The sequence below is a fragment of the Gastrolobium bilobum genome, unplaced genomic scaffold, assembly GCF_033153095.1.
Source record: "Gastrolobium bilobum isolate Gb01-03AN ecotype WA unplaced genomic scaffold, APGP_CSIRO_Gbil_v1 utg98293, whole genome shotgun sequence".
Taxonomy (NCBI): domain Eukaryota; kingdom Viridiplantae; phylum Streptophyta; class Magnoliopsida; order Fabales; family Fabaceae; genus Gastrolobium; species Gastrolobium bilobum.
Window position 1 is genome coordinate 74402 of NW_026898522.1, and position 14298 is coordinate 88699.

At 30.3% G+C, this 14298-nt stretch overlaps 2 protein-coding genes across 3 annotated transcripts; one reads left to right on the top strand and one right to left on the bottom strand.

Moving 5' to 3' along the window:
- Window positions 1–910: 910 nt before the first annotated feature.
- LOC133317024 (uncharacterized) lies at window positions 911–6586 on the bottom strand. 2 transcript variants are annotated; one of them, XM_061518816.1, is made up of 15 exons: window positions 6545–6586; window positions 6278–6344; window positions 5991–6135; window positions 5592–5650; window positions 5415–5486; window positions 4870–4907; window positions 4403–4482; window positions 3882–3949; window positions 3410–3728; window positions 2874–2986; window positions 2728–2793; window positions 2294–2384; window positions 2093–2160; window positions 1571–1608; window positions 911–1438 (listed from the first exon to the last, which is right to left on the bottom strand). In XM_061518816.1, exons 1-15 carry the CDS (start codon window positions 6568–6570, stop codon window positions 1252–1254), a joined length of 1437 nt encoding a protein of 478 aa, XP_061374800.1. In that variant the 5' UTR covers window positions 6571–6586; the 3' UTR covers window positions 911–1251. The 2 variants fall into 2 exon arrangements, with proteins under 2 accessions (XP_061374800.1, XP_061374799.1); XM_061518815.1 differs by having other exon boundaries at window positions 5415–5650.
- A 2451-nt stretch (window positions 6587–9037) lies between these two features.
- LOC133317025 (dehydration-responsive element-binding protein 3) lies at window positions 9038–11581 on the top strand. Its single transcript, XM_061518817.1, has 2 exons — window positions 9038–9075; window positions 10894–11581. Exons 1-2 carry the CDS (start codon window positions 9038–9040, stop codon window positions 11438–11440), a joined length of 585 nt encoding a protein of 194 aa, XP_061374801.1. The 3' UTR covers window positions 11441–11581.
- Window positions 11582–14298: the final 2717 nt, after the last annotated feature.

The following is a 14298-nucleotide window of genomic DNA, read 5'->3' on the forward strand; positions in this document are numbered from 1 at the left end:
TATGGTAACTAAATTTAGAGATCAATTGAAATTTTTATAATAATTATAAAGTTCAATTATAAATTTGAACTACAAGAATTTATTGAACTTTTCTCAAAAAAACATCCATAAATGACAAAGTGATGATAAACCCAAGTATGCATAAATTGTGATTTGGTTTTACACGAAAAAAAAAAAAATTATAGATCTAAACCCTACTTGATTCAAAATGAAAAATCTCGTGCTGCGTGAATATTGAGATAGAATATTGAGATAGAATATTGTTACTGTTAATTAATATTATTATCAATGTCATTACTAGTTTATTTTATCTTTAGATCGATTATGTTAATTCAACGGTTATATTTATTTTCACCTTTATATGATTATGATTCTCCATATTTAATACTTTTACATTAAATATGAAAATTCATAATCATACAAATGTGACAATAAATATAAAGTATTAAATATAAGGAGAAAAAAAATTAAAAAGTTAAATCAAAATCGTTAAATCAATATAATCGATGTAACGATAACAATAATAAAACAAACTGATAATTACATTCATACTAGCAATAGTAGGAGTATCCTATCTCCTAAATATTATTCTGAATTTGTCATTGCACTTTAGTTTGATTAGATAATGAATTTGATACTTACGCTGATTAAATAAATGTATATATTGCGAGGTAAAGTGTTATAGAACATATTTTTTTAGCTGCGCATGATTCTTACCCTTTCAATTTAGAATGCGTGAGAATAGGAATTTATGAAAGTTCTAAGTTATGCACATATCATATGTTTGAAAGGTAACAAATAAGACATTGGATCCTATTTGATTTTTGAGGCAAATCAAATATAGAATAAGCAAATGGTGCAATTTTTATGTATAAGGTTTGAAAAAAAAAAACATTGAATGGACAATTTTTTTAATATATATATCTTTATAGATTTTATTTGTTCAACTAATAGAATTTTTACAGATATGGAGAACTTATAAACAGATTTGAACTACAGATTAAGAAGTTGAGGTCTACAAGAGGCCATGTCAATTGCCAAGCAAGACATTTGAACCCAGAGTTGATCTAAATGCCGAGCATAACTCTAGTACCCTACTTTTCCTTTTTCTTTCTTTTTCTGGGTATGTTACCCAAGTTTGTCGTCAAGCATTTTCAGTGACAGCTAGTTAAGTTTAGAAGACTTTAGAAGCAACTCCTAAATCCTTATTCCACATAGGAGAAAGTCAGGCAATGATCAAGAAGACGTCAATCATTCTACCTGCATATTTTCAGGAAAAGGCATTGAAGCGCAGCAATGATAGTATCCATTTTCATCAAATGAAAATCTCTGCGAAAGATGAGCTTCACGAATAAGATACTGTCCCCAGTCCTCTGATCCATACTGCTGGAATATGCCCCGTGCATCAAAAGAATCAAACTTTCTTGTCCACTTTGCCCTGAACACCAGTAGATTATATCAGCTATTTAAACTGAAAATTAATCTAATCAAGTTTCAAAAAGCAAGGGAAATTGTTGGGCGCCAAAACTAAGTAGTACTAAAACAAATGAAACAAAAAGGGTAGCAGCACCTTTTCCTATGCCTTGAATTCATCACAGTAGCGTGCAACTGCAAAACAAGAGAAAAACATTGATGACCATTGAAAATTACCAAGATTACAAACAAAATGCACAGCAGGAGGAGAGACAGATAATGGCATGATTCTGGTGGTAAAGTTTCCTAGCAGGGCCTCAAAGAAGAGTACAGTCATTTGGCAAACATTAATAATTTAACACTGGAAAGAGGAAATGATTATTTTGCTAGAAATAATGCATAAATAACATTTACAACAAGGGAATTTGTCCAGAAATATACAAATGCTATTATGATTCAAGTCAAAACATGACTAACACTGCATTAGAATAAATCTTAGACATTCTGAGTGAACATAAAGAAATTATAGAAAACCAATATCTAATAAATAGCAAGACTAGTCCAGTAAAAATGGCCCTAAACCCAAGTAAACCTATTGAATGTAGGTTACAACATTTTCCTGTTATTATTTAACCAAAAGAAGCAAATAGATAAAATGAATCCACTAAATTCGATTTACCTTCAGGCTATGTTTGGCATCATCCTCTAAGACAAGTCCAGCTTCAACATATGCATCAATTATGACTTCTATAAAAGCTCAGAAAACTCAAACAATTCTTTGAGAGCAATGTAAAATCAAAACCAGGTACGATCATTGATCCATAATTATGTCTAATAAATAGAGAAATAAAACCCACAAAAGAGCAACATATGTGGATACGACAGGCACGTAGAAGACGGCCCTCACTGCCAATTTCTTCCACAGGAGCATACAGAACACGGGCTTTTGCTATAGAACCTTTCATGCATTCCTGCAGGATTAAACATATGTTTCTCGGTTTAAAGTTATAAAACAAATCGCATAAAAGTCAAATTTGGTGGTAAAAGAAAACAAGTTTCTATCCGACACACACAGAGCTATAGGAAATCTTTCAATGAAAGCCTCAGTTTACATGAGTATTAAGATTAACATCTCATGATGCAATGCTAACTTTTCATGAACATTTTATTTACGAGCTTGCAAAGGGAAAGCTTTCAAATTGTTAATATATTATATAACTTTAAATGCAACAAAAGACAACATGCAGATAATCAGAGCGTAGGAATTCTTTTGGATATTGTATCTGTAAAATGGAGCTCAAAATAGACTCTTACCAGTCCCTTTACTTGTATAGAGACAGGCCGATTATCCAACGCTTCCATAACTTTTGAGGAGATACTCTGCAAGGTTACAAACATAAATACAAACAAAGAATCTACTTCATATACTATATTATTATGTTAAATTTAATAAATTTTACCTGCAAGACCTCAGCAGCTGTCTTTACACGGTCTTTATTCCACAACTTAAGCATGAGTACGGTAAGGTGAAACGTTTTAGGCTTGATGAATATAGATTTTTCAATTCCCAAGTCTGCAAAAGTGCAACATAAATCAGTGAAATTCATATTGAAGAAGATAGATCATAGAAGAATGAAGAAGATTTAAACAGAATAAATTGTAATCTGAAGTAAAGCAAAAACATTTAATCCTTGTTGAATTTCTATGGCAAAGTAAACTCATAATCTATGAAAGTGAATGGTTACCGGGTAATAACATGTCTTAAGAATATAAATATAACCATAGCATACATAAATGATTAACTAGAAATCAGGATTCAGGCTCCACAAAGTAGAAGACAGTTAACAGTAAATGTAACAAAACACGTATCAAGACATACTTAAGAATATTTATTCTGCTAAGTTGATTACACAATGAAGATAATTGCACAATCCCTTTATTCAAATTCCTTAAGCAATAAGCATCTGAAACATAGCAACACAGATTATTTTCATACCAGATGAAGCTGAAGACTTGGATGCTTTAGGTGCATAAGTGACAAGTGGTATGTTAGTAAGATTAACTTTAACTGATTCACTGCCGTCATCAACTTTAAGTTCAACTGCAACATCAGCATTTTCCTTTGACAGTTGATCCACTTCTTTTTTGTCAGTAGTATCCTCATCGGATTCAGTGTCAAGATTCTCATCCATGCAAGAATCACCATTTCCCAAAATAGAGTGTTGAAAATTGATGAGTTTGTTAACTAAATCAGGATGGATGGCTAACGGAAGGGATATGAAGTGTGAATAATCAAGATTTCGGCTCCTAACTGTCTGTTATGAAAAACAAGGAAATATGTGACTTCAAAGTAACATCAAGTCACCACCACTGACATAATACACTTTTAAAGAAACGAATTGGAAAAATGAGTTAAATATAGCCACAGATCTTTTGAGATTGAGAGACTGCACGAACGGGGAACTGACCTCATCTATTATAGCCTGTATCTTCTCTGAAGCTGAAGTCACGCTATCAATCGAACTGCCTTCTATGGCTGCATAAGACAATTATACCAATCATTCAGATATTGGATTTTATTGTCCACTCTTATAAGAGTTATAATGATGTAGAGGAGATCCCACTCCAAAAAACCAGGTTGTTAAGAGGGAATGGTAGTTCTGAATCTCACGCTCTGCCAATACAAGGCTCATACTTCTGTGTCACATAATTATGTTCTTGCCGTTCGATGGAATTGAGCTTTTGGTTATATAAAATTAACAAACACAACTTGAACCAACAACCCATAACATCATTATGAGTCATAACACATTCAATGTACTCTTTTAAATGTAAGAGAATTATATTCATGTCAAATCAGCTGCCACTTAATTAAATATCTCAAAGTATAATAATAATCAAAGTTAAAACAAAACCACAATAGAAAATAACTATTTAAAAGCATACCCATGCAAGATAGAGAGTGAATATGGTGAAGCCAAAAACTTACTAACAAATTCCTCTTCTTTTGAAGAAGGTAATATTATCTTAACCCCCATCTCCTCTTCTATCATTTTCTGCGTGGAACCCCTGAAGCAGTATTAAGTATATGTAATAAGTGTATAATCTAATTAAAATATCATAATCATATGCACAATATTCTACCCCTTCCCTCTGATGATAACAATAGCAACAAGATTTGTATAATTGTATCCCATATGGCATTGGCAACGTTAATCACAAATCAAAACTATTTACAATTCCTAATATGGATTACTATTTTCCTTTTCAGCTTATGCTATCTCAGGTCACACTTTTTTCTAGCCCTTTTATAACCATGAACAAATTATTTTTCTCTATCACTTTCTCTCATGTCATATTTAGCCTCCCATTCATCTATACTTTGTCTACTTCAAGTTGGCTAAGCAATGTCGATATCAATGCCAAACAGAAATAAAAAAAAAAAAATAGCTTTACCCTTTTCCTTTAATAAATCGAAATAGAGAAGCACCAGCCTACACAACAAACACAAAATGAAAACAGAGATGTAAGAGCTTCAGCTTTTGACAGTTCAATGCATAATCAAAAAAGAGAACCTAATTGAAGTATAAGGCTTTTCTACTTTTTATTTTAAAAAATAAAGATGAACTACAAATCAAAACCCAGTAGGCAAATAGATAGAACAATCAAATTTTTCTGAAAAAACAAGTGATATCATTTCTTTCCACTGTAAAATAGTGAAAGGGGGAAGGAAAACATCGGACAATAAACAATGAAAAGTAACGGAAGAGTCAGAAAAAAACAAGGACAAAACAAATCTAGTGCTATAGTAACCTTTAATGTAAATTGAACAACCAACAATTCAGCAACCCAAACATAATGTAAAAGGACCAAACAAAAGATATATATGGTAATCACTAGCACATAAAAGGACAAAATGAACAAATATTGTTGGCAACTTCATAAATATAAACTACCAATTCAAGAAAATAAAAAAAAAAAGTGGAAATTTATAATCTCGCCTTCACAGAAATCGAATGCTTTTCAATGGAGAGAGATGAATCTCCTTCTAGCACTTTGTTCTCAACATTATCCTGCAATAGGCTGGAACTGGTCACTGATTCAGTAATTTCATACATTGGTTCAGCAGTTACCTTCATGAGGTGATCATTTGAAATAGTTCTAGATGTGCTACAAACCCCTTCTTGAACTTTGCCTCCATCATCTGACTCAATTGTTGCATCCTTTATCAAGCTTTCTGCAAAACCACATCATTTAACATGGATTACCCTACCCCGGCCTCTTTCCTCCTAAGAAGTTAAAGAAGTATTATACTTTTTGAAAACATGCTACTCAATGGCATCCTATGCTTGTTAGTTACCTTTACAAAACAGAAAATATATACAATACCGACATTCTCATCTGGTATAGGAACTATACCATAAACTAAGATCAGATAAAAGTGATTAATATATCTGTTTTACTACATTCCAAAGAATACCACCCTTAGGTCATGTAAAAGAAATCATAAATATCATAAGCATAGCACAATGTCATTGGTACTACCAGGAGTTGATTGGGCGAAAAAAAAGACAAACCTTCACAAGAACTGGCATTAGTGGCAACTGGTCTCCATATAGAATTCATGATTTTTTGTTTCTTGCTACTGTCTTCAATGCATACTTTCTTCTTCCTACCACTCATCATAAAATCACAGCTTAAACAATGATAAGTGCTATGTCCCTGTTTCAAGAGTGGCAAGATTTCAAGCTGAGAAAGGAGTTCAAAACTCTTAAACAACAACATAACTAACGAAAAGCAGTGATTACAAAAGGAATTAAGAAAAGTGGAAAATAAAAGAATCACAGTAGTGGAAGGTGGGAACCTGAAAGTAATAATGTGTAGGCCTTGATGCAACATATGTATTGGTAAATTTGAGAACTCGGTCGACTCTGAAAAGCAAAAGCGCATCAAATCACATCATTAATAGTTCAAAATTTGGCGCAATTTTAGATGCAAGCTAAGCAATTAATTCGAAGAACACCAGAATTAAAATGAATAGAATGGAGTCTCATAAGATAATTTGAACTATATAACAGTTTTGAGATTACAGGCCCTAAGATTGAGAAATCAAACTTGTTGTTTTACAAACCTGAATATAGACCTGCAACCTATCATTCCAAACGATGATACAGATACTATCCACTGAGAGAGCAAGACCCGTTAGGTAACTTTTAATTTTTATTTTATTTTTATTTTTTCTTGGTGGCTGGGTGCAAAAGCACAAATTAATTCAATTTTTTTATTAAAAATTCAATTTCAATCCAGGCCAGAATCAATTTGAATACTGTATAAAAATTTAAACCTTCTCATTCATTTTAATCTTATTTCAATCCATATTATTATTTTTTTCATTTTATGTTGATGTGTCATGTGTGTGTGTGTAAAATACAAAGCAGTAACACGTACTTGGTACTAATAATTAGGTCAAAGTATTAGTGTAGTACTATTGGTGCAAGCCCAAGCCCACTAATATAAAGAGTATGAATGATGAGATAATAGCAAATTTGACATAACAGTGACCAAACTCCAAAGTGTCACTGTTTTATAAATTTTTTATCCAAATATCACTTTTTTTTTTTTAAAAAAATATCACATTTTTTATTATATTGTCACGCGTGGTAGCGAATTACGTTTGCCAATAATATTGTGACACGTGGTCACATTGTGTATCAAATTCACTACCACTAGTAACGAACTTTGTCCAGTCAGTTTTTTTCTGTAAAAATGTGTCACATGTCACGAAATCATTGGCGAGCGTGATTCGCTATCACTTATAATGAATTACGTCACGTGACAGTATGGTAAAAAGTATTATTCGCGTGTTATTTGAATAAAAATTTTGCCAAACAATGTTCCAAATTTGACACCGTCCATACCTCTTGCTCTGGTTGATGATTTATTTGGAGACTTTATTGACTCTGGTGTAGCTAGTAATGAACTGAAAAATGATGATGACACCTTAGCTGATGTATCATTCCATACAAGTGAGAACGGAGAAAATACGGATGATATATTGTCAGGGACATCATGTGAGTCACAGTCTGGGGCATAGATGTGTAGAACCCAAATTTGTTTAGTAAAGTTTTGCAGCTTGAGTGGAATTCAATCATTTTGAAGTTTGATGAAGTGGATTATTTATTATGTTGTCCTTAGAATACTTTGTCTAGCTTTTGGTTGATTCACTTGAAGACGTTGTTTCATACTTGTATGTGGGAAGAGTGGAAGCCCAATGGTTCAAACTAAAGGCTGGACGCATTCCCATCTTTCTCAGATTTTCTTTAATTAAATATTTTCAATCCCTTTCGGCAAATATTTATTTAATTTTTAAAATAAAAAATGAAATATTTTATATAAAAGAATAATAATATTATGGTGTGAGTGTTGGTAAAATTGTATTGACAAAAGAAGTTTTATTTTTAATTAGGGTTTCAAAAATATTATGTGTGTATTTTTGGCCGTCCTGTTTATGACATGGTATTACCTTCGTACTATTTTTATATATCAATTTGAAAAGAATAATTCAGAGAAGAAAGTGCGAAACCTAAGTGGTTGAAGAATAAATCTTTACTGCTACGATAGAATCAAAGATTAAGCAATATTATATTATCTTTTTAGCTATCATTTAATTTTCCTTATTTTTAGATGACATAATATTTTTTGTCCACATATCACAAAATAAATAACAATAGTACTGAATATTCAGTGTTACCGTAGCACTGAAACTTTATTCGTAGAGAGCTTTTGTAGTTTAGGTAAAGTAAAAGTTGAGATTTTTTAATCACTCAAATAAATATTTATGTGATTCTCGAGTGAAAAAGTTTGTATATATATCATTACTCTACTCGTTTAACTTGGAAGGTATTAATCCCAGAATTATGGGCCGGTTTTGAAGTGTCACGTCATGGCAACTTGGATAGGGATGCCTTCTAAAAAAATCCATAGCAAGAGCATTGGAAGTGGAATGCTTTTATCTTTATTTTTTTGGATGAACAAGGAAAGAAGGAATGCTTTTGCCTTATAAAGGACGATTAAGACACTAACGGAATATTAGACTCCCTAATCCTAGTGTGCTCATGGTAGTGACGTTTCATCCTCCTTTCTTAAAAAGAATGCTTAATTTTTCTTCCATATTAATTAGCATCCGAAGTCCTTGTCCAAAAAATTCAAAATAAGAGAAAGAAACGAAAGGAAAAGAAGAACAGAGGCTAGTGGTATCTGTAGACGTTGTCCGTGCCTCGCGGAAGACAACAACAAGTTACGAATTTCTGTAAATTAGTGGGGAATGGTGCTTCGACAAAGCAACACATAAGATGACAACAACAGAGCTGAGATGTTGACTTATTAGACTGAGCCTCAAATGTTTATAATAAGCATAGTTAATATTTAGGATTTAACAGTTTTTCCTGTTTAAGTTAAGGGATGAAATTATTTTTTACAAATCAGAACGTTGTCATGATAAAAATATTTTGAAAAAATTTATATTATAAGAGAAAAATAAAATTTCCAAAATATATTATATTTTTTTCCATACCTAAAAAACAATTAATACAAATACAACACCTGTGTGGGGCCTTCTCTAGCAATGTGCGATCCATTCCTCCACCGAGTCTCTTTGTCCAAATAAGTCTTTCCAAAGAAAAAGTAAAATTATCAATAAAGCCCAGTACAGTTGGTAGATAATTGAGTTTCTTAAGCATGTTGATAAGGGTTCGTTTTTTGGCCGTGCATATGAAAAAGACTTTGTTAGAAGAGATTTATTCACTTAATGTGATCTTCCACCTCGAAAGAATTAATCTTAAACTGTCGGCGGAAGGATACCTGAAAAATAAAAAATAAAAATTATAAAGTTTCCAAATAAGTCTCTTTATGCATTTTTTTTTTTTACCGCGTGACGTCTACTAATCAAAAAGTTTCCTTTATTTCTTCTTTTCTTTTTTTCCATTGTAATGCTAAACATAAACATTGTGAAATATATTATGTGAAATGTTATCGACGTGTTTTTTTTTTACATATTATTAATTATTTGATAAATTTTACGTGAATTTGTCTTATACAATATATATATATATATATATATATTTTAATTAAAATTGATATGAAAAGTGAAAACCTTATGAGTCAAATTACAAAATACCGTATTAAAAGATTATTAGAAATAATATGAATATATCAGTCCTCAAAAATAGAGAAAAGTTCAAAAATTCTGAAAAAGATTTTATTTTGAATTACTTATCTCCTTATAGTTTTTTAATTATTACCCTCTTATGATTTTTTTATTTAAACTCATCATTAATATTGTTACAAACTTAATTAATATGTTTATTTTAAGAAGAAAATAGACTGATAATAAAAAGGTAAAAAGAATATCAAATATGTTGAAAATAAGGATGGCAATTCAGGTTAACACGACACAACATGAATTTAAAAACAGTATGACCTGCTTATTTTGCTGGTTGAAACTACTTGACATGAATAATCTATCAACCTCAAAGTATGTCACTTATTATTTAAAGTAACACAACACAGTATGATATAAATAACCTATCAACCTCAAAATTTGTCGCTTATTATGACGATTGACAGACACAACATAATACGATATCACACAAATAATCAGTAAAAAAATTAACACGTATCATTTTTGTGTTTACATTTACAGGTTGACAAGTATTTTTCATGTCAGATTTTGCTAAAATGAACACAATAAAAATTTAAAAATGGGACAACTAAAATACAAAAATTTTGTGTCACTGTCAAAATTTATCACCTCTAGTTAAAAACTTACGATGCTTACATAAAAGATTAAAAGTAAAAAAAAAAGAGAAGAAAAAATATTAAATATGTCTAAATCAAAAAGAAGAAAATAGATTGAGAACAAAAAAAAAAAGAGAAAATATTGGAAACTTACAAAAAAAAAAAGTAAAGAAATTAGTTGTAAGTTCTTAACATATTTAGTCCTTTTTTTTTGTCATTTGTATATTTTCTTCTTCTGAAAATATAAAATAGGCAAATTAATTAAATTTTATAATAATTTTAAAGATGAGTTTAGATGAAAAAAACTATAAGAATAAATAATTAAAAAAAAACTTAGGAATTAGTGATTTAAAGCAAAATCACATGAATTTATCTTGAACTTTTCAAAACAAAAAAACAAAAAATGATATGTTAAAAGAAGGCGTTGATATTACATGTAACGCATTATTGGTAGGTAGATTAAGGGTCGCTATATACTCCTGTATGGGAGGGGAGAACTTATCGTTCGCTACAAAAAGCCTAACCATATACTCTGTTTCTGCTCAACAATCAATCCTCTTATGATAATATGATATCTCTCCCTACATACTCCCTCCTTATCATGAGCTACAGCTACCCCTAGAAACATTCTTATTTCGATTCTAAGTTGTTACAAACAATGACACAAACAAGTTGTTACGTAACTGCTACCAGCAACTCCTCAAACTCTTCAAAACCCCACAAAACAGAGACCAAAAAACAGAGCAAAACCAAGAGAACCAGAGAGTGCAGCAAGCACCCGGTTTACCACGGGGTGAGAATGCGGAACTGGGGCAAATGGGTGTCAGAAATTCGCGAGCCACGCAAGAAATCACGCATCTGGCTTGGCACTTTTTCCACTCCTGAAATGGCAGCACGAGCACACGATGTTGCAGCTTTGAGCATTAAGGGACACTCTGCGATTCTGAACTTCCCAAAGATAGCTGAGATGCTCCCTAGACCCCTCACGCTTACCCCACGTGACATCCAAGCCGCGGCTGCTGAAGCCGCCGCCATGGTGGAATTCGACCCTCCCACATTAGAAGAAGGGTCAGAGTCTTCAGAGCTGAGCGAGATTGTTGAACTACCTAACATAGAAGAGAGCTTCGACTCGGTGAACTCGAGAACTGAGTTCATATTTTCTGAGATGATGTTTGGGGAACAGAGTTTTATTATAGACTGTGAGTGTGGGATTCCAGTTTGGGATTTATGATTACGAATGTGATTCACCAATTTCATATTTGGTTCAGTTTAGTTTTTGAAGTTTAGTCATTTCAATTTTTTCAAAGGATAAACTAAACTAAACTGATTATTCTCACTTTTGTTATCGTCAATGGCTCTTTACTATTTTTTATCTCCCTCAAGTTCCATCCCTTTGTAAAAATTTATTATACTACCCATATTTGTATTGGATATTTTTGGAAATATATACCGTAAATATTAAAGTTATTTTTTTAATAAAAAAATATTTTTTTTCTTTTCTTTTCTTATAAATTATTGACTGACGTGAAGAAAAAAAAATGTAATATTTATATTATCTATTCCCGAGAATACATAATATAAATATGACCATTGCATTGAACAGTCTAAGTGCAACGATGGCACTTAGAGTAAATCGAACCGACCCGGTCGGGTCGACTCAGAAACCAATAAATTGGTCCGGTTGAAGCAACGGACTGGCCATGCATCAGAACCGGTATGACCCGGTGTGACCGTCGATTTTCATGAAAGAAAATCGGTGACCTGGTCGGTTAACCGGTGATCCGGCTCAGTCCAAAAAAAAAAATCAAATTTTTTTTTTCAAAAAATTCATAATGGACATATTTGAATATTCTTTTGCTTATTGACTTACATAAGGTATGTACCTACAACACTACTATTATCTCAATTATGCACTATACACAAAAATTTGATTTGATTTCAAGTTAAAAATGACGTTTACTGAACATGAAACTCTGTATCACGATCATTATATTTGTGTTTGATCCTTTATTGAATAATAATATGTGATTTATTATTTTCATATTTTCATATTTTTTTTAGATATTTGAGTTTTTTATAATTAGGTTCCAATCAATGGAAATAAGTTATCTCTGGTGAGCCGAAAACGATATTATTTTAGGGAGAACATCAAGGTGTTTTGTAATTATAATATATTATAGAGTTATATTAGTCTTTATCCTTATAATTTTTTAATTTTATAATCCTAAAACGACGTTATTTTGAGCTCACTAGAGATAAATTTATCTACGGTGACTGAAGAAATATTTTTTCTTTTATAATTTTTTAATATAAATTATAAAATTATATATAATTACCGGATCATACGGTTGAATTAGTGATCTATTGGTTAAGCAAGTGACCAGTACTTCAACTGAATTAATAACTGGACCGATTTTAATAATATTAGACGATGGTACCAAAAATGCTTTCCTTCCCATTCTACTCCTTTGTCAGTTTACATAACTTTTTTTTTTTTTTTTTTGTAATAACTACATAACTTTTTATATTACAAGTTTAACTTCTATAAAAAAAAAATTATTAGATAGAGGGTGGTTATACTTATTGTTAAAAAAATTTACAACTCTTGCAATTAAATCAATTACCATTGATTTCTGTTAATCTAATGATTATAATTTATTAAAAATTAATAAATAATTAATAAGTGTACACTATAAATTATAACTGTTAAATTGACAGAAATCAACAGTAATTAATATAATAGTAAAAATTTATAAAAAAAATTAGTAGTAAATATAACATCTCTCCATTAGATAATTGCTATTTCACTTGCAATTTTTTTTCTTGGTCGCCTGAAAATTTTAAAAAACTTTTATAAAAAGGTTTACTTTTATGTGCAATAGAAAAAGTATACTTTTAGGATAAAAAAAAAAAAGTATACTTTTAAATAAAGTGATAAGTGCTAACTAAAATACAAATTGTTGTTTACGCGTGGTTCATGGCAATTTGATACTTGACATTGCTTGTATATGATTCGTTTCTTATTATATAAGGTTGTCCAAACTTGATATCTGTCTCATTTTAAATAGAGTTTAAATTGGATGTACTTTTAATATAAAGCTTTTTATATTATTATTTTTAATTTATAATTATATAATAAATTAATAATACAATTATTTTTTTGGTAAACAATTAATAATACAATTTAAAATTATTATAAAGTGCGTATAGTAATGTACTTTTAATAGTTATTTTATGTATGATTTGAATACTATAAAAAAATTAATAACAATGTACTAAATTAACTCTTTATACATAAAAAGTATTTAAGTAGCTTTTTTTTATTTTCAATTAAGAGATCAAAATATATATTTTCCCTCTATATATGTGATGATTATTTTTAATTTAATTTTTATGCGTAAATTTATTTATAGTTTGGTTCTCATCATTTGTTTGTTACTGTTATAATATAGTATGTCAGAGTTATAACACAATGAAGTTGAAATATTATTTGTTTATAAAAAAAAGTTGAAATATTAAATTAAAAATAAGTATTATATAAATTATAATAAAATTTGTCACCGTTAAACTATAAATAAGTGGTTAAATTTTTTATAAAACGTGATCATGTTAAACAAAATAAAAGAGGATCGTTTCCAAGTTTCAATTTCTATTAAATGCTAACTCAACTATATATCTATAATGTTATATATATATATATATATATATATATATATATATATAAATATATAAGCGTATAACTATAATGTTTCGTTGTAAAACGTGGGAAATGAAATGATAAAAGATGAAATAAACAAGGCACATTAATTTTGAATAACAGGACAGATGGATATTGTGTATCAAAGAACAACCCAATATAGACCTCACAGGTCAATGTCTGAGACTGAAACTACAGTTTCAAAAAGGGCTTTGGTTTCGTAGTGTTGCAATAACTACTTTTTTTCCCTGCAAAACAAAACGACAACATAAATAATAATAAAAAATGGGTTTAATTGTTATCAAAAAAAAAAATTGGGTTTAATAAGAGTTATGTTGTAGGAAAAGTGATTGTGTTATGTTATAGAGATTCGTTTTGCGTGCCAGAGTTTT

What these genes read in the sequence shown, in the direction of transcription:
- LOC133317025 (XM_061518817.1), top strand. Translation starts at nt 9,038, where the DNA reads ATGTGCGATCCATTCCTCCACCGAGTCTCTTTGTCCAA. An exon ending in CACCGAGTCTCTTTGTCCAA is followed by an intron (nt 9,076 to 10,893) that starts ATAAGTCTTTCC and finishes TTGTTACGTAAC; the next exon opens with TGCTACCAGCAACTCCTCAA.
- LOC133317024 (XM_061518815.1), bottom strand. Translation starts at nt 6,570, where the DNA reads ATGATAGGTTGCAGGTCTATATTCAG. An exon ending in TAATGCCAGTTCTTGTGAAG is followed by an intron (nt 5,651 to 5,990) that starts GTTTGTCTTTTT and finishes GTGGTTTTGCAG; the next exon opens with AAAGCTTGATAAAGGATGCA. An exon ending in AATTCAAGGCATAGGAAAAG is followed by an intron (nt 1,439 to 1,570) that starts GTGCTGCTACCC and finishes ACTGGTGTTCAG; the next exon opens with GGCAAAGTGGACAAGAAAGT.